The following is a 24,432-nucleotide window of genomic DNA, read 5'->3' as shown; positions in this document are numbered from 1 at the left end:
AATTTTTTGAGTTCCAGGTATATTTTAGATATGAGACCCTTGTCTGTTGTATGGCTAGTGAAGACCTTCTCCCAATCCGTGGGCTTTCTATTGATCTTGCTAGCTATATCCTTTGCCATGCATAAGCTCTGCAATTTCATGCAATCCCATTTGTCCAAACTTTCTTTGGTTTGTGTTTCTGGGTCTCTATTAAGAAAATTTCAGCCTGTGCCAAGGAGACCTAAGTTTTCTCCTATTCCATCCTGTAATGTTTTCAGAGTGTCTGCTTTGACTCCGAGGTCTTTGAACCAATTGGAGTTGATTCTGGTGCAGGGTGATATATAAGGATCTAGCTTTAGTTTTCTACAAGTGATTAACCAATTTTTCCAGCACCATTTACTGAAGAGGCTGTCTTTCTTCCATTCTATTTGTTTAGCTCCCTTATCGAAGATTAGATGGCTATAGGCTTGTGGGTTCATTTCTGGGTTTTCAATTCTATTCCATTGGTTCTAAGGTCTGTTCTTATGCCAGTACCAAGCTCTTTTGATTACTATGGCTTTGTAGTAGAGTTTGAAATTTGGTATTGATATTCCTCCAGCAGTGTTCTTTCTGTTAAGGATTATTTTTGCTACTCAGGGTCATTTATTGTTCCATATGAATTTTTGGATTGCCTCTTCTATTTCCTTGAAGAATGAGATTGGAATATTGATAGGTATCGCATTGAATTTGTAGATAGCCTTGGGAAGTATTGCCATTTTCATAATGTTAATCCTTGCAATCCAGGAGCATGGGAGGTTTTTCCACTTTCTAAGCTGTGTTTTGATTTCCTTCTTCAGGTTTTTCAAGTTTTCATCATAGAGTTCCTTCACTTATTTGGTTTAGTTAATTCCTAAGTATTTTATTTTTTGTGGGGCTATTACAAATGGAGTTGCTTTCCTAATTTCAGCCACACTTTTCTCATTGTTGGCATACAAAAAAGCCATTGATTTTTGAGGGCTAATTTTATACCCTGCTACTTTGCCAAAGTTTTGAATCAGCTTGAGTAATTTGGGAGTGGAGCCCGTGGGATTCTTTAAATACAAGATCATGTCATCTTCAAAGAGGGAGAGTTTTACTTCATCTTTCCCTATTTGGATCCCTTTTATGTTTGTCTTATTGCTGTAGCTATGCATTCTAATACTAAATTGAAGAGAAGTGGAGAGAGTGGACATCCTTGTCTCATTCTTGAGTTAAGAAGAAATGGCTTTAGTTTTTCACCATTAAGTATAATGCTGGCTGTAGGTTTGTCATATACAATCTTTATTGTATTGAGGAATGTTCCCTGGATTCCTAATTTTTCCAGAACCTTCATCATAGAGGGGTGTTGGATCTTGTCAAATGTTTTTTCTGCATCTATTGAGATAACCATGTGCTTCTTATCTTTGTTCTTGTTGATGTGATGAATTATATTAACTGATTTGCATACACTGAACCAGCTTTGCATCCCTGAAATGAATCCTGTTTGATCGTGATGTATGATATTTTTGGATGAATTGTTGAAGACGATTAGCCAAAATTTTGTTGAGAAGTTTTGCATCAATGTTCATCAAAGAAATGGGTCTATAGTGGTATTTAATTTTTAAGAAAATGTCTTTGCCAGCTCTATGTCAGTGTGAAGGCAAGGGTGAATATCTAGTTAGGGATCCCTAGCAGAGGGCAGCTATGAGGTGCCATAGCTCTGAAATAAGAGCAATCAGTACTAGGATGATTTGTGAGGCACTTCTGAGAAAACCTTGACTACAATTGTTGGATAATTAGAAGTACCAGACAAACAGGAAAGAGGCAAAATGTAGAAGTTCCTAATTTCTAAGACTGGGAGACAAGATAAAAATAAAAGGATAAAAACAGATTATAGAAAAGATATTGATTCCATTCTGGAATGGTTAAATGGATATTTGGAGTAGAGGATCCTGATCTGATCTAGAGATATGGATTAATGAATCTGCAATACTCTAATGGAAAAGATAGGATTAGAATGTGGCTCCATTGGTAGCATGAGCTTGCCTAGTAAAGGTGAAGCCTTAACTTCAATCCAGGGAAAAAAGGAAAATGCAAGGCTACTCACTTAATTCATTCACCAAATATTGATGAGCTAGTGCGTGTTAGGCATTATGCCAGTGCTCAGGACACAAGGGGGTTGTTCTCACAGAGACTACGTGCTAGTGTGAGGTGTTTATAAACTAACATGTTAGTCAAGTAATTTAATCCAAGATGAGAAATGTGGAGGAGACATATAGAAGAATATGACAAAAGGGACTAGATGGATGGAGTGCTGAAAGAACCATTTAAACTGAGGGCTAAAGAAGGAACAGCAGGCTATCTGAGGGGAACTTTAATATAATATTTAATACATATAATATTTTATGTAAAATATTTAAATAAAAGAGGTGAAATTGGTCAAGATACATAAATAACATATTGAATTGAAACCACTTTGTACAACTACTTAATCATAATAAGTTAAAGCTGGCTGCCAGTGGTTCACACCTGTAAGCTTAGCTACTTAGGAAGCTAAGATCTGAGGATAGCAGTTCAAAGAATAGCAGTTCAAAGCCAGCCCAGGCAGGAAAGTTTATGCGACTCTTATCTCCAATAAATTAACACTTTAAGTTTCTCTGTTATACCAGCCACCCTTCAAGTGCCCATAATGTGTGACAATTGGCTACCATATTGAACAACACAAACATGGGACATTTCCATCCATGTAAATTTCTGTTGTCCAAACATACCAAGGAAGGTTTGTAATATCAAAAGCCAAAGAGAGGTTGATTGGATAAAAAAAAAAAAACAGAGGCATTCCTGTCTCTCTTCTCTTCAAGATGAGCATTAGATATCTATCACATAATCCATTGTTACTGTGATTTTTAGAAGGGGGAAGAAACTTGTTTTCATTATGCAAGGGTACATCATACTGGAGTGATGATTCTGGTTTTTCTTGGTCAGGATTCTAGTTTGGGTCTGTCTCTGCTCTCTTTGTTGAACTGGAATATCTCTGTGGTTCAGAGATGCTGCGTTCAGAAACACCTAGAGGTTTATATTAGAGTCCAGACAAGAAAACAGGACTCAGTTTAGAAATTGTTTTCCTACAGTAATACGGATATATCCAATTTCGAGATCAGAGAAGACCTGTAAAACTTTGGAGCTATGTTTTCTACTTAACACTAATTATAAAAGATTTTAACACTTAATAGATAATTTGAAATTAGTCGTTTCATAGAGCTCTAACTCAAGAGACATCTTTAAAAAGCTTTCATAAAACACTTTTGCCTTTCTTCCAGCACCAGTGGCTCCACGCCCATAATCTTGGCTATTCAAGAGGTTGAGATCTGAGGATTGTGATTCTAAGTTAGCCTAGGCAGGAAAGTTCATGAGACTCTTATCTCTAATTAATCACCAAAAATCTGGAAGAGAAGATATGGCTCAAATGGTAGCATGCCAGCCCTGAGCAAAAAAGCTAAGGGTCAATGCCTTGGCCCAGAGTTCAAACCCCAGCACTGGTACAAAAGAACAACAATAAAGCTGGGCACTGGTGGCTCACGCCTGTAATCCTAGCCCTGCAGGAGGCTGAGATCTGAGGATTGAGATTCAAAGCCAGCCCAGGCAAGAAAGTCTGTGAGACTCTTATCTCCACTTAACCACCAGAAAACAAGAAGTGACACTGTGACTCAAGTGGTAGAGCACTGGCCTTGAGCTGAAGAGCTGAGGGACAGCGCCCAGGCCCAGAGTTCAAACCCCATGACCAAAAAAAAAAAACAAAACAAAAACAAAAAACAAGTACTTACCTTTAGAAAATATATATAGAAAATATATATTTTTAAATATATACAATTATTTTCCATTAACCTCTATTATCACATATTAGTTTTACTTATCCCTAAGATTTCATAATATTTTTAAATAATATTTTAAAATTTCACTAGTCATGAAAGTTTGAGAACAAATAGCCAAGTAGAAAAATAACTTTTCCTTTTTTTTCTTTTTCTTTTTTTTTTTTGTCAGTTATGGGGCATGAACTCTGGGCCTGGGCACTGTCCCTCAGTTCTTTAGCTCAAGGCTGGCACTCTACCATTTGAGCCAAAGTGCTACTTCTGGCTATTTCTGCTTATGTGGTGCTGAGGAATCGAACCCAGGGCCTCATGCATGCAAAGCAAGCACTCTACTATTGAGCCACCTTCCCAGCCCTAACTTTTTTCTTATATGAATCATTCTTTATGATTTGTATGTATAGCAGGAAGAGAAAGTAATATAATTTCATTATGGATAATAGAAATACATATATATATAACTTAAATAGAAGTATGAAGGGTTTTAATTCAACATGTCAGTTTATGAATCTTGACCAATATCACCCCTTTCATCATTTTCTCCCATCTAAGATATATTATAAAATGGTGTGAAATGAAAGAAAAATAGAGGAATAAGCTCTTTTTTTATTTAAGACAAAGCGATGATTAGAAGATTATGAGAAGTGTGCACATATGAGCGAAAGATTTAGCTGCTTCTCAATCTTTTTGATAAATGCAGACAAAAGCAAATCAAGATAAAATGTAGTTATTAGACTATCACCCTTGATAGAGCAATGAGCAAAAGAGTCCCAATACTTCAACATCAACCTGATTAAAACTAATCTATACCTGATTTATATTTGTGGGAAGAAAACTAACTTGTATGATTCCTTTTACATAGAATATCATATGCAATATCAGGTATATAACTAATTCTAAAATTGTCTTTATACATGAGCTAAAGGAGAATCTTACAGAGCATGCAAGCTAGGCCTTAGCAGTAAAACCCTGTGCTCTGTGCTACAGCCCCAACCATAGCACCTCACTTTGGAGCAAGAATATCTTTAGAAACTGAATGTGTTTTGGGGGTTTGCTGTTGTTGTTGTTGTTTGTCAGTCATGGGGCTTGAATTTTAGGACTGAGCACTGACCCTGTGCTCTTTAGCTGAAGGCAAGTTTTACCACTTGAGCCACAGTGCCACTTCTGGTGTCCTGGTAATTAACTGGAGCAAAGAGTCCCACAGATTTTCCTTGCCCAGCTGGCTTTGAACCATAATCCTCAGATCTCAGCCTCCTGAGTAGCTAGGATTACAGCCATCAGCCGGTGCCCAGCTGAATGTTTAATTAATTAGGCTCATTTCAGGCAAACTTGGGCAGGTATAGAAAATGCACAATGTGAAGTAGACACCAGGTTTATGAACAGAAGTTGCTGCATTCAGAGTCTCCCTAGGATGTAGAGATAGTCAGTGTCTGCATATTAGCTAAGCAGAAATCTGAATTCCTAGCTTGGTATTCAAGTCAGTCTGCCTCAGTCTTCTATCTAGCTTTCTTTGATGCTGAAACTGTAATTGTTCAAACTGAGATTCTCCCTATTCCCCATACACACCCTGCATCTGCTCCTCTCCAGCCCTGAGCTCAGACTGCCTACTTAAACACTGTGTCTACCTCCTCTTTCCCAGTTCCTTATCAAATTTCTCTCAGCCTTTGGGTTCTAGTTCCCTTTACCTTGGTCTTTTACTTCTTTCCTCCCTCATTAGCCACAATATTCATTTTATTCATTTAGTATTTGATACATGGGACCTTGCAATGTTACTATTTTCTACATGCCTATTTGTTTTCCAGAAAAAATAACCTCTAGAACAAAAAAGTTTATATATTGAGCACTTGCTATGTGAATTTAGCACTTGATGTGTTTTTTAAACTCAATTTTTTCTTGTTTTGTTCTTGTAATTGTTATTATTTTGATACAGAGTCTCACTGTATAACGCAGGTTGGCCTTGAGTTCAAGGTCCTCCTATATTAGCCTCACAAATGCAGAGATTACAGGTGTTTATCACCACGGGTGGCTCAATTCATATGCAAGACATGTTAGATAGTGTTTTTCACCATTTGCAGAAATAAAAAAATAAGATTTAATAATATCTCCTTGCTTACCCATCTATTAATTGATAATGCTATGAATCAAGCACAATCTATCAAGTACCAAAGCACCAAAGCCCAGTCTGTCACACATTATCCACATCTAATTAGTTCTGTCTTCTCACAAATACCCAAACACAGGTATATGGGGACTACTTTGCTTGCTTGCTGATGGCCTATTTAAGGTCTAGATCATAGATCCATCCCTACAATGCCAGCTTCTCTCTTCATTGTTGTAGAATTATTTGCTCATAAAAGCAGTTCAATAAAAGCCTCAGTCGGTCTGCTTGAATGACTTGACTGATAGACCAAATGAACTAATTATTTGACTTTGTGCTTTGTGCTACAGTCTTCTGAGAAGGAAGCTCATTAAGATATAAACCCAGAGTCATAATCAACCAGCAGCTTTGAAGCTTTCTATAGTTGACCTCCAGGCCACCACCTTTGCTACACCCCTTTCACAGTTATACCCACAGTGCACCTCTTCCCACTTGGCTAAAATGTCTCCTTGACCTCCTGCTGCTATCTTCTTTCCTTAATAACATTGCTCCCAGGAATGCAGCTGCACTTAAAGAAAAATAAAGCAAAGAGGGCTCAGGTTGACTAGTTGGCTCTCCATGCATGACAGGAGAGGATAACAGTTCTTTATTGGGTTTTCATGGCCCTGGATCTAGGATTTAACTCTACAGGCTTTAAAACTCAATTTCAGTCAGTGTATCCAGGGGTGACCAAGCTCGTGTGCTATAATGCTGTTTTATTTCCCTATAACAAGGAAAAGAGAGAACTTCAAGTTCAAGAATGTACTTATTAACACATCCTTCCCATTAGGTAGAACACCATGGAAAGCAACGTTTTAATGAGCAGGTAGAATAAGACGCGTTAATCACTTGGTGCCCTTACTAGCTGTTGCCATTGAGTGAGGATGAGCAGATGAACGCATCTCATGTGTTATCCTGGCTTACCAGGCAACTTGCTCATGTTGGCGGCTTGCAGTCACAGCTGGAGCACACCCCTTCCTCACAATGCTGGAGTTGACCGTCAGCTTCTTCCTCTCACCCAGACAGACTCTCTCCTTTCTTCTCCTAATTTACTCAGTTTTATGAATTCTATTCCCAGAGGCAATTCATAAATAATTTATCAATTCATAAATAAAGTTAATTTATTAAATAATGCCTAGGCACTTTCTTCTTGCTTTCAGCCAGGTTAAGACAGAGATTATTCATGACGTTTTTAGAAGGGCTAGTGATTCTGTGCTTCATTCTTTTGTTTAAGGTGTAGCCATTCAGATTTTTTTTTGTCTTTTTTGTGCCAGTGCTAGGGATTGAATTCAGGGCCTGGGTGCCGTCCCTAAGATTTTTTTGCTCAAAGCTAGTGTTCTACCACTTGAGCTACAGCTCCACTTTGGGCTTTTTGCTGGTTAGTTGGAGAGAAAATTCTCATAGACTTCCCTACTCCTGCTGGCTTTGAACCAGGATCATCAGGTCTTAGCCACTTGAGGTTTTCACCTACCTGAGTAGCTAGGATTACAGGCATGAACCACTGGCACCTGGCCAGAGCTGTACTTTTGTTCTGAGATGTCTGACCCCACCTCAGGGCCCACACAATCCTACTCCCTCTGCACCCATCAACTCTGGACACTGGATCTGGCCATCTTCCGTGCTCTTCAGTCTCTGCTATTTCGGTACTCGGTTTTTTGTTTTTCCTCTGAATATTTAACTGCTGCACAGGTTTTTTTCCTTGCAAGCTTAGCCAGACATTTGAAAGTGTTTTCTAAGTATTTCATTCTAGATTTTTTAGCTGCTCTATAGCAGAACATCTAATCTTCAAAGTAACTAGAAATCAAATTTCTTGGCATATTTTTTCCATAATGCTTCTTATGATCTATAGTTTTATCATTGTCTTATCTGAGTTGTGTCACTTCTCCAGGAGCCCCAGGTGAATCCTGCACTAACCAAGCAAGTAAATTGACCCACAAAGGGGAAAGCCCAGTGCTCACGGATCTCAGGGGATGGAACTACAAGTCAGTATGTTTCCCCCCAAATCCTCATTTACATTATCTTTATTTGTAAAGTGTATTTTGTTTTGCTGGTCAGCCTACACGTTTCTTCTCAAAACGATCAAAGCCAAACACACAAAACAATGGAAGATCCTTTATCTCTCAGATTCACTGAAGAGATAGATGTGTAAGCAAAGTAACTGTGGAACTGAAAAGCCAACAGAGGCATCAGCAAAATGACAATGTAGTTTCAAACCAAGAGAAGAGGAATGGGATGGCGAGGTCTACACTTGTAGTCACTGCTACTTGGGATGTTGAGGTAGGAGGATTATCTGAACTCTGGTCATTTGAGGACCGTCATCATCAGGAGTTTGAGTCCAGCCTGTTCAACATAATGCAACTTCATTTAATAAGTAATATATATATATATATATATATATATATAATAATAATAAAAAGAGAAGCGGTCAGTCAGATCATCTGGAGGTGAAGGCAGAGTGGGCAGCTGACAGGAGACATTACCTAATCTCAGTTTCACAGGCTCTTAGATAGACAAGAATAGCAAGAGAAGGGATGACTTCAGCGAACGCAGACACCCTAAGTGAGACAAGGCATGCAATAACAACTGGCTGTGAGGAGCTGGGGTTGGCACCCTTGCCTGGCTAGAACATGGGTACAATGGCATGCATTGACGTTACACATTGGAAAGGTAGGTAGAATCAAATATCTTGCATAGACCAAGAGCTGGGGTGTGGCAAAGTGTTTAGATCACTTACTTAGCATACCTGAGGCTCTAAACTCAATCACTGGCAGGGATTTGTGGACCTCACCCTGAGGGCATACAGATCCCTAAAAAGCTTTTGAGCTAGAGAGTAACGCATTTTAGAAACACTTTACTACTTGGTTCCGCTTTACACAGCAAATCAAGCTTAAGTAATCAATTTCCTTCTTGAGTCTGGAGCTCTCTGAAGACGTCTGAAATAAGACACAACCCTTAGCACCAGCTCCCCCTGTCAGAAACATCCTAGCTGGCTTAGAGCATCTTCTTAATTTCCAGCTAAGCAAGATTTGCTGCTGATGACCAGATGCAGCTTGGAGGTCAGCCTAGCACTGCTCCAGTTTGTTCAAAAGGTTTTTTTTTAATTATAAAGCCCTTTTATATCACATAAAGAGAAAAGTGAAATGCATAAGTGAATATAGCATGCTTTTGTCTGGATGTTAATGATGAAAGGATAAACACTGGTCAGTCTTCATTCACGGCTACACTAAGTTATTGCTCTCACTAGTATCTGTCAATCATCAGTCATGTTTTCGAACTTTGAGCACTGTTTCCAGGTGGCTTCTCCCATGCCAGTCTCTTCACTCTCTATATTCACAGTGACTACAAGTGTGTATTCTGTAGATATTTGTCTATTAAAAGTTTCATGAGTTGGGTCCTGGTGGCTCACACCACTATCCTAGCTACTCAAGAGGCTGAGATCTAAGGATTGTGTTTTGAAGCCAGCCTGGGCAGAAAAGTCTGTAAGACTGTTATCTCTGAAAAAACTGAAAAAACTCTGAAATGGAGCTATGGCTCAAGTGGTAGAGCCACAGCTTTTTTGTGTCTTGAACACAAAAGTTCAGAACAGGGCCAGACCCTGAGTTCAGGCTCCAGGACTGACACAAAATAAAAAACCAAAAAGCATGGATGAATACAACGTACATTTTAAGTGGATATATAACTTTGTAAACAAAAGACATTATGGTTCATCAGGTTCCACCTATTCTAGGTTCCATGTTTGCAATGCAATATGAAAACGGTGATTAGTGGGCACTGAGCACCTATTTTATCTCCAGATATTGGAGATGAAAAGCAGAAAGCCCAGTCCTGCTCTCAAACTTGACCATGACAGCTAGAAAGGGAGATTTTCCCAAGCTAGTGGAAATAATAAGCACTACAACAGACACATAGACAGAATTCTGGGGGAGACCTCCAACCCAGTACAGCATTGGGACCTTCCAGATGATCAATCCCTGAGCTAAGTCATGAATGAACAATAAGGGTTAGACTTGTTCCATTATCAGCCTGTAATGGTGTATAATGACCATTCACTGGGTCTGTGCCATCTGAATTCTTGAGAAAGAGAAAATAATCAACATGGCAAATTAGAGCCAACATTTCAGTAAGAGAAGTATTGAAGTTCTTTGCAGATTGCTGTGGATACTCATTTATGTGATCATCAAACATTTATTGAGCATTATTCTCAGTGAGGTAATGATATATACTGTGGAAATATAAGCCATGACACCAAAACTGCAAAACATGCTTTCCTCACTGGAGGCCACAAACAATTCATAGAAACATCGGCTATTTATTCATCAGACCCAGCGTTACTGGCTTTGGTAATAAACCTGCAGAAATGAGTGCTGTGGCTCCAAGTGTTTAGGAATGGACCATCTTAAGGCTGTATTTTTCAGCAATTCTCAGACAGGAGAAAAAAAATGAACACAAGAGAACAGTATTATTTAAAAGAAAAAGGTATTCCAGAGTGGGAAAATCAGAAAAGAGAAGGATAAGAAATAGGTGAGGAAGTGGCGCTGTAGCTCAAGTGGTAGAGTGCTGCTTGCCTTGAGCTAAAGAGCTGAGGGACAGCACCCAAGCCCAGAGTTCAAGCTCCATGGCCGACAAAAAAAAAAAAAAGTAGGTGAATAAAACACAGAGTACTAAACTAAAAGTTACAGGGAATTATGTAAGTCAAGTATTGTACTGGGCTTCACTGAAAAGCATGAATGGGTACCAAATGTGTCAACAATACCGAGTCCCAGCCAGTATAGCTCCGGATCCACAAGAGAAATGTTTTGTTAGATCTGCACCCTGCTTTGGACTTCTCTAAATTCTTGTCATCTTAAAATTTTGACCAGGTGCCAGTGGCTCATGCCTGTATCCTAGCTACTCAGGAGGCTGAGATCTGAGGATCATGGTTCAAAGCCAGCTGGGACGGGAAAGTCTGTGAGACTCATCTCCAATTAACGCTAGAAAACCAGAAGTGGTGCTGTGGCTCAAAGTGGTAGAGCACTAACCTTGAACAAAAAAGCTCAGAGACAGCACCCAGGCCCTGAGTTCAAGACCCACGACTGACCAAAAACAAACAAACAAAAAAAGACTTCGTAAAATTCACATAAAGATCTAGATTCTTGACTTATCTTTTAAAAATTGGAAATCTGGTAACATTCATCAACAAGCAGCATCCCCCTTTAGATTAAATGTGTTTCCTAGTTTGCTTTATGTTACCCATACTTTTCCCACGACTTAAAATTTTTCCAACCCTTATTCAAAGATCTAACAAGAAGAAAATAAATTTGCATAAGTAATTATAATAAGAGGTAGAGGTCTAAATCACATTGGGAGTTTCCCTGTTTATTAAATGTCAGTTTCCTAGTTCTCACTGGTTGTTAGACCTCTTGCTATCCTGGGATGCTGCTTAAACCTGGTCTCTAAGGGTTCACCTTCAGCAAAGCACATCTGAGCAATCAGTGCACAGGGCAAAAATGCTGCTCTCAAGTTAATATCCAAGACTCAGCATGGCCCAAGGAGTAATGAACCACCAGCCCCTGGGGAGTCAGAAATGTGACATCTTAGCTGAGGTTACAAGGGCCACAGACAAGTCATAGAGGTCAGAAGCCTTAGGGAAGCCCCAGGATTTTGATGTGGCTGGAGCATAAGGTAACTGAAGATAATGAAGCTGACAAATAGGTTCATTGGATTTACATTACAGTAGAGAATGGGTTTGGATGATGGAAACTAGAATCAAGAATGCTTCAGTTCAGGGAACTAGTATAGGTGTGAAGCCTGAATTTTAGAGAATGTAAAGGATGGTATGGGCAGCATGAATTTCAAAGAGAGAACCACCATGCAAAGCAACTTATCGTGAAGTACTCAGGCAAGTAAAGTGAATCCTCAACCAGACACCAGTGGTTCACACATTTAATCCTAACTGCTCAAGAGATTGAAATCTGGATGATCAAGATTTGAAGCTAGCCCTGGCAGAAATGCCCAGGAGATCCTATCTCCAAAATAACCAGCAAAAATCCAAGCTAACATCATGACTCAAGTGGTAGAGTGCCAACCACAAGCAAGAAAGCTAATCAAGAGCTTTGGGCCCCAAATTCAAGCACTGGGACAGGCAAAATAAATAAAAATGGATTCTTAAGTGTCACTAATTCTGGAAACTCTTATTCTGCTAGTTTAAGAATGTTTGGGTAGGTTAGAAGTATAGATCATTTAATAGAGCAATAGCCAGTTTGTGAAAGCATTAGATACCAATGTTTTTGGTACCCAAAAAAAGAAAAGAAAGTTTTGGAACTAAGGCACATTTCTGCATGGTGTTTCAGTAGTTGAGGAACTCATCTCTCTTTGGTATTAGCCAAAAAGCATTAGTTATACCTTGCCTATGGAACCATTGCAGGTAGCAAATGGCTGGTGTCATGCAGCCCAGTGAAAATAGAAAGAAGCAATACTTTGAGTGGGACACTCTGTGAGCTGTGTTCTCCATTTCTTCCTACAGGGAACCCCGCAAGGTGGTCCTGCACAAAGGCTCTACTGGCCTGGGCTTCAACATTGTGGGTGGGGAAGATGGAGAAGGTATTTTTGTATCCTTCATTCTGGCCGGGGGACCAGCAGACCTGAGTGGGGAACTCCAGAGAGGAGACCAGATCCTATCGGTGAGTGTTTCTTTAATCATCTTTCCCTAAGTCTCTTCCATTACAAAGGACTTGAGCTTTGTGACAGGACAGTTTAGATGTGCTCAGTTGATTGATGCCTCCAACTTCTTTCTTTCAGACAAAGATGAGGTGCTAATGTTTTTTCCCAGATTCTCTGAGACTTATTTGCATCCAATAGGACCTTGAGAAACATGCTTTAAAAAAAAAAATGCATAGTACTGCCCCAGGCACCAAGGTGGCTCAAGCCTGTAATCCTAGCTACTCAGGAGGCTGAGATATGAGTATCATGGTTCATAAGCAGGAAAGTCCATGAGACTTTTATGTCTGATGAACTATCAAAAGTCTGCAAGTGGAGCTATGGCTCAAATGGTTGAGCACCAGACTTGAGCGAAAAGGCCATGCAAGAGCACAAAGCACTGAGTTCAATTCAACACTGATGAACCAAGTCAACACCGATATTCACCAGAGACTATGTTGGAAATGAACTTTACAACTTGGTAGGGTCAGAGTATGGAGAGGGGATAAATGGGAGAAAATGAGGGAGGGGGTAACACTGTTCAAAAAGAAATGTAGGGCTGAGAAAGTGGCTCAGTGGAAGAGTGCTTGCCTTGAATGCATGAGGCCCTGTGTTTGATTCCTCAGCACCACATAAGCAGAAAAAGCCGGAAGTGGCACTGCGGCTCAAGTGCTAGCCTGAGCTGAAGAGCTGAGGCCAGGCCCAGGCCCAGAGTTCAGACCCCACAACCAACAAAAACAAAAAGAAATGTACACCTGCCTGATTTATTTAACTGTAGCCCCTCTTTATATCACCTTTACAATAAAATTTAAATTTAAAAAATACTTTTTATCCAAACTCATGATCATACTTCTGAAACCATTCCTCTCTAAAGTGTGTTATTTGGAGCAGGGTCCTATGTGAGAAGTTTCTGGAGATGCTGTTGGTGGTTCAGTTTGCTGATGGAGGTAATGGGACCAGCAGCACTGGCCTAAGTTCAAGAATTGTCAGCAGCAACTTATTAAACACCTATTAGGGATGGGAATGTGGCTTAGTGGTAGATTGCTTACCTAACATGCATGAAACCCTGGGTTCAATTCCTCAGTACCACATAAACAGGAAAGGCCAGAAGTGGCCCTTTGGCTCAAATGGTAGAGTGCTAGCCTTAAGCACAAAGAGGTTCAAGGACAGTGCCCAGGCCCTAAGTTCAAGCCTCGGGACCAAAAAACAACAACAGCAATAAATCTATTATTCATTGAACATTTTATAAGAGTAATGTTGAAGGTCACTTCATTAAGCTATGATTGACATATGGAAAGCTGTATTTAATATATACAATTTCATGGGTTTAAAATATGTATCTGTGCTTGGCACCTGTGGCTCACGCCTGTAATCCTGGCTACTCAGAAGGCTGAGATCTGAGGATCATGGTTCAGCAAGCTTGGGCAGGAAAGTCCATGAGACTCTTATTTCCAATAAACCACTAGAAAACGGGAAGTGGCGCTGTGGCTCAAGCGGTAGAGCGCTTGCCTTGAGCTCAAGAGCGCAGGGACAGCGCCCAGGCCCAGAGTTCAAGACCCTCAACCAACAAAAAAAAGAAAAGAAAAATTGTATCTGTTCATTTCCTTAAATCAGCTTTAATTTCCTTTTTCAGGTTTTTAAAGTTTTTACCATAGAGTTCCTTCACATCTTTGGTTAATTCCTGGGGATTTTTGTTTTAGGCTATTACAAAAGAAGTTGCTTTCCTGATTTTAGCCTCACTCTTCTCATTGTTGCTATAGAGGAAAAACTATTGATTTTTGTGGGTTAATTTTATACCCTGCTACTTTGCCAAAGTTTTGGGAGAGAAATCCATGGGATTCTTTAAATACCAGGATCATGTCATCTACAAAGAGGGAGAATTTTACTTCTTATTTCCCTATTTGAATCCCCTTTATATGTGTCTCTTGCCTATTGTTCTGGCTAGGAATTCCAATACCATATTAAAGAGGAGTGGAGAGAGCAGACATCCTCATTCTGATTTTAGAGGAAATGGAGTTAGCTTTTCAGCATTAAGTATAATGCTGGCTGTAGGTTTGTCATATACAGCCTTTATTATATTGAGGATGTTCCATGGATTCCTAGCTTCTCCTGAGCTTTTATCATAAAGTGGTGTTGGATTTTGTCAAATGCTTTTTCTGCATCTATTGAGATAATCATGTGGTTCCTGTCCTTGCTCCTGTTGACACGTTGAATTACATTAATTGACTTGTATATATTGAACCAGCTTTGCACCCCTGGAATGAATCCCATTTGATCCTAGTGTATGATTTTTTATTAGTTATTAAAAGCAGTTGGCAAAAATTTTATTGAGAGGTTTTGCATTGATGTTCATTAAAGAAATGAGTCTATAGTTCTCTTTTTTGATGAGTTTCTGTCTGGTTTTGGGATGAGAGTCATGCTGGCTTCATAGAATGAATTTGGTAGTGAACTTTTGCTTTCAATTTCATTGAAGAGTTTGAGGAGTATTGGAGTGAGTGCTCCTTTCAAGACCTTATCAGTAGTGAATCCATCTGGTCCTGGACTTTTCTTGGATGGGAGCTCTTTTATTGCCATTTCTATTTCATTACTTGTTATGGGTCTATCCAGTTGGTTTAAATCTTCTAGTATATTCTTAACAGAGGATCATAATGGCTCAATAGTTATGTGCATATGAAAAAGAAAATGATGGTTTTTCTTCTTTTTTTATTGTGAAGATACTGTACAGAGGGGTTACAATTGCATGGGCAAGATAAAGAGTACATTTCTTATCAAGCATTGTAGCCTCCTCCTTTGTTTCCCCTTCCCATCCCTTCCCAGCCTCCCCCCGCCACCCTCTCCACCCCACCACCCATGCACCAAAGTTGTAAAGTTCGTTTTTGACATAACGACTTGTACATCTCATTGTTGTATCCCTATTTAAACAATTTGTTAAAGTGATGCTTATTGAAATGAACTTCAAGAAATGGAAACAATAGTTTTTTTTTATTGTACTGCTTGCAGTTATTTCTTTTTTCTTTTTCTCCTTTGGTTTATTCCCTGTTGTCACTTTTTTATATTTTTTAATTCTTTGTCTTATATATAAGTTTATCTGATTTGGGGGAATCAGAATTGGTGGGACAAAGGATAAACCAATGCAACAATGATACTCACTAGACACTATATTGGAAATGAACTTTATAATTTGGTAGGGTTGGAGTATTGAGAGGGGGAAAATGAGAGAAAATGAGGGAGGGAGGAACACTCTTCAAAAATAAGACTGGGAAGGTGGCACTCTATCAAAAATAAGACTGGGAAGGTGGCTCAGTGATAGACTGTTTGTCTTGCATGCATGAAGCCCTGGGTTCAATTCCTCAGCATTACATAAGCAGAAAAAGCCAGAAGTGGTGCTATGGCTCAAGTGGTGGAGCACTAGCCTTAAGCTGAAGAGCTGAGGGACAGCGCCCAGGCCCAGAGTTCATGCCCTATGACCGACAAAAAAAAAGAAAGAAAGAAAAAGAAAAAAAGAAAATCTACTCATTACCTGACTTATGTAAGCAATCCCTCTGTTCATCACCTGTACAATAAAATTTAATTTAAAAATACCTAAAAATATATGTAGCTGTGATACCATCAAACATATTCTATGTTATAAACATATTCATCACTTCTGAAAGTTTCTCCCAGCCCTCTGAATTGCCTTATATATACGATAAGTACACCTACATAATATTTACCCACATATCAAAAAAGGAATATACCACACTACTGCTAATTATAAGTAGTATGCTGGACAGTAGAACTCAAGGACTTACTCATCTAATTATGAATTTTTAATTCTTGAAATCTTTCAAGACATTACCCCATAGTTAGGTGAAGACATTACTATTCAGAGAGATTGTTATTTGCCAAAGTTTACCTGACTAATTAATAGCAATAATCAACATATGTGAATTAAAATTATAAATAAGTATTTTTGAGCAGTAATGAAGTTTGAACTTAGGATCTGGTACTTGCTAGGCAGGTAGTGTAGTACATGAGGCCACATCCCCAAGACCTCTTTGCTGTAGTTGTTTTTGGGTAGATGATCTTACCGTTTTTCCTGGGCTATCCTCAAACTATGATCCTCCTCCAGATGCCTGCCTCTTAACTAGCTGGAATTACTGGTATATACCTTTAATAATGATTCATGCCTGGCATACAAGAAAATAAAGTTTACTAATTTGTAAGAATCAGAGCTAAGATTTGCATATTCAATTTCAAAGTCCCCTCACATCTCCCCTCTACTTTTTCCATTTTTACATTTTTCCTTTCCTCATGCTGTTTTTGCCTATGTTTTTTTCTTTTGTTCAAATATTTATAGACTCTTTAGTTCCACTACATCAAGCTACCACTCTGATGTGATGGGTAGTTAAATCATTGTAAATGTTTATACTCATATTAGAATTTTGGAAATCAAGCAAATAATAATGGGGAATTACATAAGGAAGCCCAGTTCTTATGGCTGAGATGATAGCTCATAACTCAAAAAAACACATGGTTTGTGGTTTTCATTGTGTACATAGAAAATGTACTTTCATTTTAATAGCTATGAGTTATAGGGAATATTTTCCAAGTGACCTTATATTTGCAAGCCATTATTCCAATCCCTTACACAAATGAACATTTCTCATCCTCCATTCTTTCTGCCCTCCCTCGTTTCCCTTCTGTCCTCTCTGTCTCCCCCACACACACACACAATATTAATCCTAACATTCTTTCTGGGAACTACTACCATGCCACCTAATGTATTTACTTGTGAGTTTGTGAGAAAAATATTCCTTATTCTATATATGTTTTTATTGTAGAAATACTGTACAGAGGCGTTAGTTACATAAATAAGATAATGAGTACATTTTCTATTGAGCATTGCTACCTCCTTTGTTTTTCCCCTACCATCCCTTCCATCCCCACCTCTCCAAATCCTCCCTCCCCCTCCCCCCGAAGTTGTAAAATTCATTTTCAACATAGTGTAATTGTTACAATGGGTCCACCTGCATCCTTATTTTAGCATCAAAATCTATCTTCTCTATATAAGGGAAAACAGATTCCTTGTCCCACCAGGCCTAACTTACTTCACTTACCATAATTTTTTTCAAAGTCTTTACATTTCTTTCCAAGTGGTACAGTATCATTCTTTGTAAGGGATGAGTAAAATTCCAGCATGTAGTCATAAACTGCTTTGTTAAATGGCCAGTCCTTTGTACAACTACCTAAAGACAATAATGATTGAAAACCACTAGTATATGCTGAGCACGGTGCCTGAAGCCTGTAATCCTCGCTGCTTCAGAGGAAAGCAGAAAACGACAGTTTGAGGACAGGCAGAGCATAAATATTTGCAACATTCCATCTTAAGCAATGATAGCAGCATGCACCTGTCATCCTCAGAGATACAGAGAAACACAAATAGGAGCACCATAATCAAGGCCGTCCTAGGTAAAAAAAACTGTGCCCCTGTCCTCAAAATAACCAGTGCAAAAAGGAGGTAGAGGTATAGGTAGAGTGCCTACTTAGCAAATGCAAGACTCTGAGTTCAATCCTTATAACTGCCAAAACAAAAACAAAACACCCAGTGAAAATAAGAACATGTCTTCCTTATGCTGACTTAAAATCTATACTCAAGGATTATTTTTTCATGTTATTACAGCCCATATTCATATTGCCCGGGCACATTCTCAGATACATATTCACATGCATTAACTCTGGTGATCCTCCAGGAACTTCAAGGTTTTGGATGCATTGTTTCCTGATTAGAAAAAGAGGATTCCGAAATTCTAAATGAGTTTGCAAAGCTCCATGGCTACTGACTCCAATCTCCTGGCCCTGATCAGTGTTCTTTCTCTCCACAACACAATCTTCCTCAAACATTCCACTGACACCATGGTGCACACTGCTCTGTGTACCTGCCATTTGCAAGACTATAAAGAAGGAAGACTTCCATGGTGCTTTTGAGTCCAATGTTATACATAACTCATTTAACCTTACAACAGCACGCAGCTTAAGTTTAAGGATGAGGCACAGGAATTTCAACCTCTGTTTAAGTAATAGATCCAACAAGCCATAGGTGTTGTTTTGACCTCCATATGTAAAGAAAAATGAATGAGCTAATGATGCAGGATGACTCAACAAAGGAAACTACAATTACTTCAGCTTTTAAAAGTAGATAAGGGGGCTGGGAATGTTGCTTAGTGGTAGAGTGCTTGCCTAGCATGCATGAAGCCCTGGGTTCGATTCCTCAGTACCACATGGTGTTGTGGCTCAAGTGGTAGAGCTTTAGCCTGGAGCACAGAGAGGCTCAGGGACAGAGCCCAGGCCCTAAGTTCAAGCCCCAGGGCTGGCAAATAAAAATTAACAAAACATAAGAGTAGATGAAGTAATCACTATGTGTTATTACCAAGACCACATTGTAAATAAGGCAACCACTCAGAATTATAGTCTTCTTAGAAAGAACAAGTCAAAGGTCATGACAGCAATCTCTAGGGTTCAGATAGCATATTCTATTTTTATATATAGTATTTGTAAGAACATTTCATGATGAAAGCATTCTCTGCCTTTTTCAGTGGACAAGAATGGGAGTATTTCTTCTTTATAGTTTGGTAAAATTGGTTTTACCTCTTACTAGAAAGTAGCTAGTTTCAAGAGTTAAACATTGGAATTTCACAGATAAACAATTCAAGAGAAAATAAGCAGGTTTGAGTAGTTCAGATGATATAAGATAGAAAGAAAAAGGGCAGAATAGGATTGTAGAATACAAAACAGTAGCATAGGAAAGATTATTTGTCGTTTGTTTCTTTGTTTATATCTAGAACTGAAGATTGAACTCAGGGCCTCAAGATTGTAAGCCAGAGTTCTGCCATTTGAGCCACCCCGCCTAGTCCTTGTTCTCTTGATTTATTTTTCAGAAAGTTAGTGTCTTGCCTTAATTTGGCCCAGATTGGCTACTCTACCTACTGAGTACTGTGTCCACAGGCATGTGTCACTATGTCCAGTTTGCTTTCAAGAAAGAGTTTTCCTAACTTTTGTTCAATCAAGCTTCAGACTGCAAGCCTTCAATCTCTACCTCCCAAGAACTCAAAATCCAAGCATCTGCAGCATATCTGGCCGAAAGCAACAGTATTTTGCCAACAACATAGAGTTTCCCTGTGGCCCAGCAATCCCATCCCAAATGACCACAAGCCAACCCACACTAAAACCACCAGCATAACCATATTAATGTCAATATTATTTACCATAGATAAGATATGGAATTAACTTAGATGCTCCTCAGTGGATGACTGGATCAAGAAAATGTGATATATATATATATATATGGTATATATATTATATGGTATAAATATATATGTGGTATATCTGTGTATAAGATACACATACACACACACACACACACAATGGAATTCTATGCTTCCATCAGAAAGAATGGCACTGCCCCCTTGGTAAGGAAATGGAAAAAAACTTAGAAAAAACAATATTAAGTGAAATAAGCCAGATCCAAAGAAACATAGGCCACATGGTTTCCCTCTAATTATAATAACTACACTTAGAATATGTCTAGGATATTCTTTTTTTTAATTGTGAAAATACTGAACAGAGGGTTTACAATTACAATTACATGGGCAAGATAATGAGTACATTTCTTATCAAGCATTGTAGCCTCCTTCCCCTTCTCATCCCTTCCCATCTTCCCCCTGCCCCCCCACCCAATCCTACCTGCCCCATGCGCCCCCCCTGCCCCCGCACCATTGTAAAGTTTGTTTTCAACATAACGACTTGTACATCTCATTGTTGCAATGGCTCCACCTGTATCCCTATTTAAACGATTTGTTTTTCCCCTTCCCCTCCACAAATTATACTGACATCAAATACAGTGAAAGCAGGGGTTATACCGTGGGGGAGGGACATACAAAGCAACAAAGAAATCATCTTATAAATGTGTTAGAAACAATTGCGTGAAAGAAAAAAATTGAATACATATCTTAGGGTTCATTTCCCTAACATCACCTTATCTGACCTTTTCTGCTTGACTCAGACATATACTAGACATTGCAAATAAGGGAAACCATGAGACCTATGTTTCTTTGGGCCTGGCTTACTTCACTTAATATAATTTTTTCCATGTCTTTCCATTTTCTAACAAATGGGGCAATGTCATTCTTTCTGATGGAGGCATAGAATTCCATTGTGTATATATACCACATTTTCTTGATCCATTCATCTACTGAGGGGCATCTGGGTTGGTTCCATATCTTAGCTATAGTAAATAATGCTGCAATAAACATAGTTGTGCTGGTAGCTTTAGTGTGGTCTTGTTTGTAAACATTTGGGTAAATGCCCAACAGTGGGATTGCTGGGTCATAGGGGAGTTCTATGTGGAGTCTTCTGAGGAACCTCCATACTGCTTTCCAAAGTGGTTGAACAAGTTTACACTCCCACCAACAATGCAGTTCCCTTCTGTCCACATCCCCTCCAGCATCTGTTGTTATTGGAGTTCTTGATTTTAGCCATTCTAACTGGAGTGAGGTGGTATCTCAATGTTGTTTTGATTTGCATTTCTTTTATGGCTAGGGAGGTTGAGCATTTCTTCATGTGTCTATTGGCCATCCTTCTTTCCTCTTCAGAGAAGTTTCTCTTTAAGTCTTTAGCCCACTTATTTAATGGGCAGTAGTTTTTCTGAGGATTTGTTGTTGGGGGATTTAATTTTTTGAGTTCCAAGTATATTTTAGATATCAGACCCTTTTCCGTTGTATGGCTAGTGAAGATCTTCTCCCAATCTGTGGGCTTTCTATTGATCTTGCTATCTATGTCCTTTGCCATGCAGAAGTTCTGCAACTTCATGCAATCCCATTTGTCCAACCTTTCTTTGATTTGTTGTGTTTCTGGGTCTCTATTAAGAAAATTTCTGCCTGTGCCAAGGAGACCTAGGGTTTCTCCTATTCCATCCTTTAATGTTTTCAGTGTCTGCTTTGACTCCGAGGTCTTTGATCCATTTGGTGTCTAGGATATTCTTAAGAGAAGGTTACAGTGGCTATGTGCATGTGACCATATAAATGATGCTTATTGAAATAAACTGCAAGAAATGGAAACAAGATGATTTTTATTGTACTGTTTGCAGTTCTTTCTTTTTTCTTCCTTTGGTTTCTTCCCTGTTGTCACTGTTTTTTATTTCTGTACCCTTTGTCTCGTGTATAAGTTTATCTCAGTTGGGGAAGGGAAGGGAAAATCACAGAAATGGTGGCACAAAGGGTGAACCAATTCAGCGCTGGGACTCACTAGACACTGCGTTAGAAATGAATTTTACAACTTGTGGGGCAGGGAAGCCCGGGGACGAGGGAAAGTATCAGAAAACAAAGGAAGGAGTGACACAGTTCAAAAAGAAGTGTTCTCATTACTTGAGTTACATAACTGTAACGCCTCTGTACGTGACCTTTACCATAACATTGAAAGTTGTTGGATTTATTTTTGTTTTAAGCAATGGTGTTTGAATGAACCGCTTGCACTGGCCATTACGGACAAAGTATACAATTCTGCAAAGTACAAAGGAAAATCTCTAGCAATCAAGAGCTAAAGGAAAATTCCCAAGCCCCTGTATGTGATGCACACACCTGTGCTAAGACACAGACACGCCTGAGACTGAGACAGTTTCCGAATCTGAAGCTAGACTGGTCTACCCAGCAATCTTTGTCTCAAAAAAGAAAAAGAAACCCATACATGTTGTTGGGTCATGTAAGATTAATTTGCACATAAATCATGCTGACAAGAGTGTAGGAGGATGAGTGAAGCGGAATAGAATCCCCAGGGAAGAGAATTGGGGTAGGTCTCACTTTCAACTGTCTCCACTCCAGAACTGCTCTACCATGCAGGCTATAAACTCAGGCTAAATAATTACTAATACTAAATTACTAAATCATTACTAATTACTCTGTGCCAAGCACCCCTCACCCTAACACCTCTAGAGACACTGAAAGCAAAATAGTACATTCCACATAGAACATGGTCTATGGTAAGTATTTAATAGCATGCTGCTATTGCTGTTAATAAGTCAAGATTTTGTGTGATGTTTTAAAAAGTATCAGATAACTGATATGAAGAAGAATTCACAAAGACTGACTTGTCCTTTCTTGAGACAAAGCTTGAACTAGGTCAGTTTCTCTCAAGATGTGTTTCACAGAGCACTTAAACAATAAGATTGTAGTTGGTTGCTACTTTAGTATATAAGGTACTTAGTTATGAGGTATTTTTGATAAAGGTTCATGCCTATAATCAAAGCTACTCAGGAAGCTGAGATCTTAAGATCATGGTTTACAGCCAGCCTAGGCAAAAATGTCAATGAGACATTTATCAAAAGTTAACCAGCAAAAAGCTGGATGTAGGGCTATGGAAGGAAGGAAGGAAGGAAGGAAGGAAGGAAGGAAGGAAGGAAGGAAGGAAGGAAGGAAGGAAGGGAGGGAGGGAGGGAGGGAGGCGAGGGAGGAAGGAAGATAAGAAAGAAAAGAGTCAGGTGTTGGTAATTCTAGCTTCTCGGGAGGCTGAGATCTAAGGATCATGGTTTGAAGCCAGCCTGGGCAGGAAAGTCCATGACACTTTCATCTCCAATAAACTACTTAGAAAAAGTTGGAAGTGACATTGTGGCTCAAATGGTAGAGTGCCAGCTTGGAGCACAGAGAGTCTCAGGGACAGAGAGCTCAGGCCCTGAGTTCAAGCTCCAGGACTGGCAAGAAGAAAAAGGAGGAAGAGGGGGGAGGGGAGGAAGGAGAGGAAAGAAGCAGAAGGAAAGAAGGAAGGAAGGAAAGAAGGAAGGAAGGAAGTTAGTTCTCAAAACCATCTGTTCGAGGATTCATGTTTCTCACAAACCATTCAACCAACAAACTCTTACATACCCCTCCCAGGACACAAGAGGTGGGAAAGTGCTTGGTTAAATATTTTTCTAGCTCATATGATGGATGGACTCTGTTCCATTCTTGCCTATGCAGAAAAAGAAACAGAATTTCTACTCTGCTTTTGGGTTATGGGTGCCATCTAGTGTTCTAGTGTTCATATACCATCTAAACACTGCACGGCAATCTGGAAATGGAGTGACCAGCCTCCTGGCTTCCCACTCCTTCACCAGGACTCCTGTACAAAAGTAGTTAGAATTTTTTTCTAAAGTAATTAAGGAAGATTTTTAAATCATCCTAGGCTATAATCCATGCATGTACTGTGAGTAATCTTTTTTTTCCCCAAATTCTCATGTGTTCTATATCTCAGAGATTTATCATAGAAAGAAATCTAATGATCACTGCACTTCTTTTTTTTATTATTATTGTGAAAATACTGTACAGAGGGGTTACAACTACATGGGCAAGCAAGATAATGAGTGCATTTCTTACCAAGCATTGTAGCCTCCTCCTTTGTTTCCCCTTCCCATCCCTTCCCATCCTTCCCCTGCCCCCCCATCCAATCCCCCCCCCACACCAAAGTTGTAAAGTTCGTTTTCGACATAACGACTTGTACATCTCATTGTTGAAATGGGTCCACCTGTATCCCTATTTAAACGATTTGTTTTTCCCCTTCCCCTCCACAAATTATACCGACATCAAATACAGTGAAAGCCGGGGTTATACCATGGGGGAGGGACACACAAAGCAACAAAGAAATCATCTTATAAATGTGTTAGAAACAATCACATGAGAGAAAAAAAACATTTGAATACATATCTTAGGGTTCATTTCCCTAACACCAACTTATCTGACCTTTTCTGCTTGACTCAGACATATACTAGATATTGCA

General features: G+C 39.2%; 1 protein-coding gene across 7 annotated transcripts in view; it reads left to right on the top strand.

Annotated features, from left to right (window-relative positions):
• Dlg2 (discs, large homolog 2 (Drosophila)) overlaps window positions 1–24,432 on the top strand; it is a 1,447,312-nt gene that overhangs the window by 1,039,966 nt on the left and 382,914 nt on the right. For all 7 annotated transcript variants that reach the window (XM_013013991.1, XM_013013986.1, XM_013013988.1 and 4 more), the window contains one exon: window positions 12,482–12,638. In XM_013013991.1, coding sequence (XP_012869445.1) covers window positions 12,482–12,638 — 157 coding nt within the window. The remainder of the gene's footprint in view (window positions 1–12,481; window positions 12,639–24,432) is intronic.

This window comes from Dipodomys ordii, unplaced genomic scaffold (assembly GCF_000151885.1).
Source record: "Dipodomys ordii isolate 6190 unplaced genomic scaffold, Dord_2.0 Scaffold22, whole genome shotgun sequence".
Classification (NCBI taxonomy): Eukaryota; Metazoa; Chordata; class Mammalia; order Rodentia; family Heteromyidae; genus Dipodomys; species Dipodomys ordii.
This window is presented reverse-complemented; position numbering and strand designations above follow the sequence as displayed.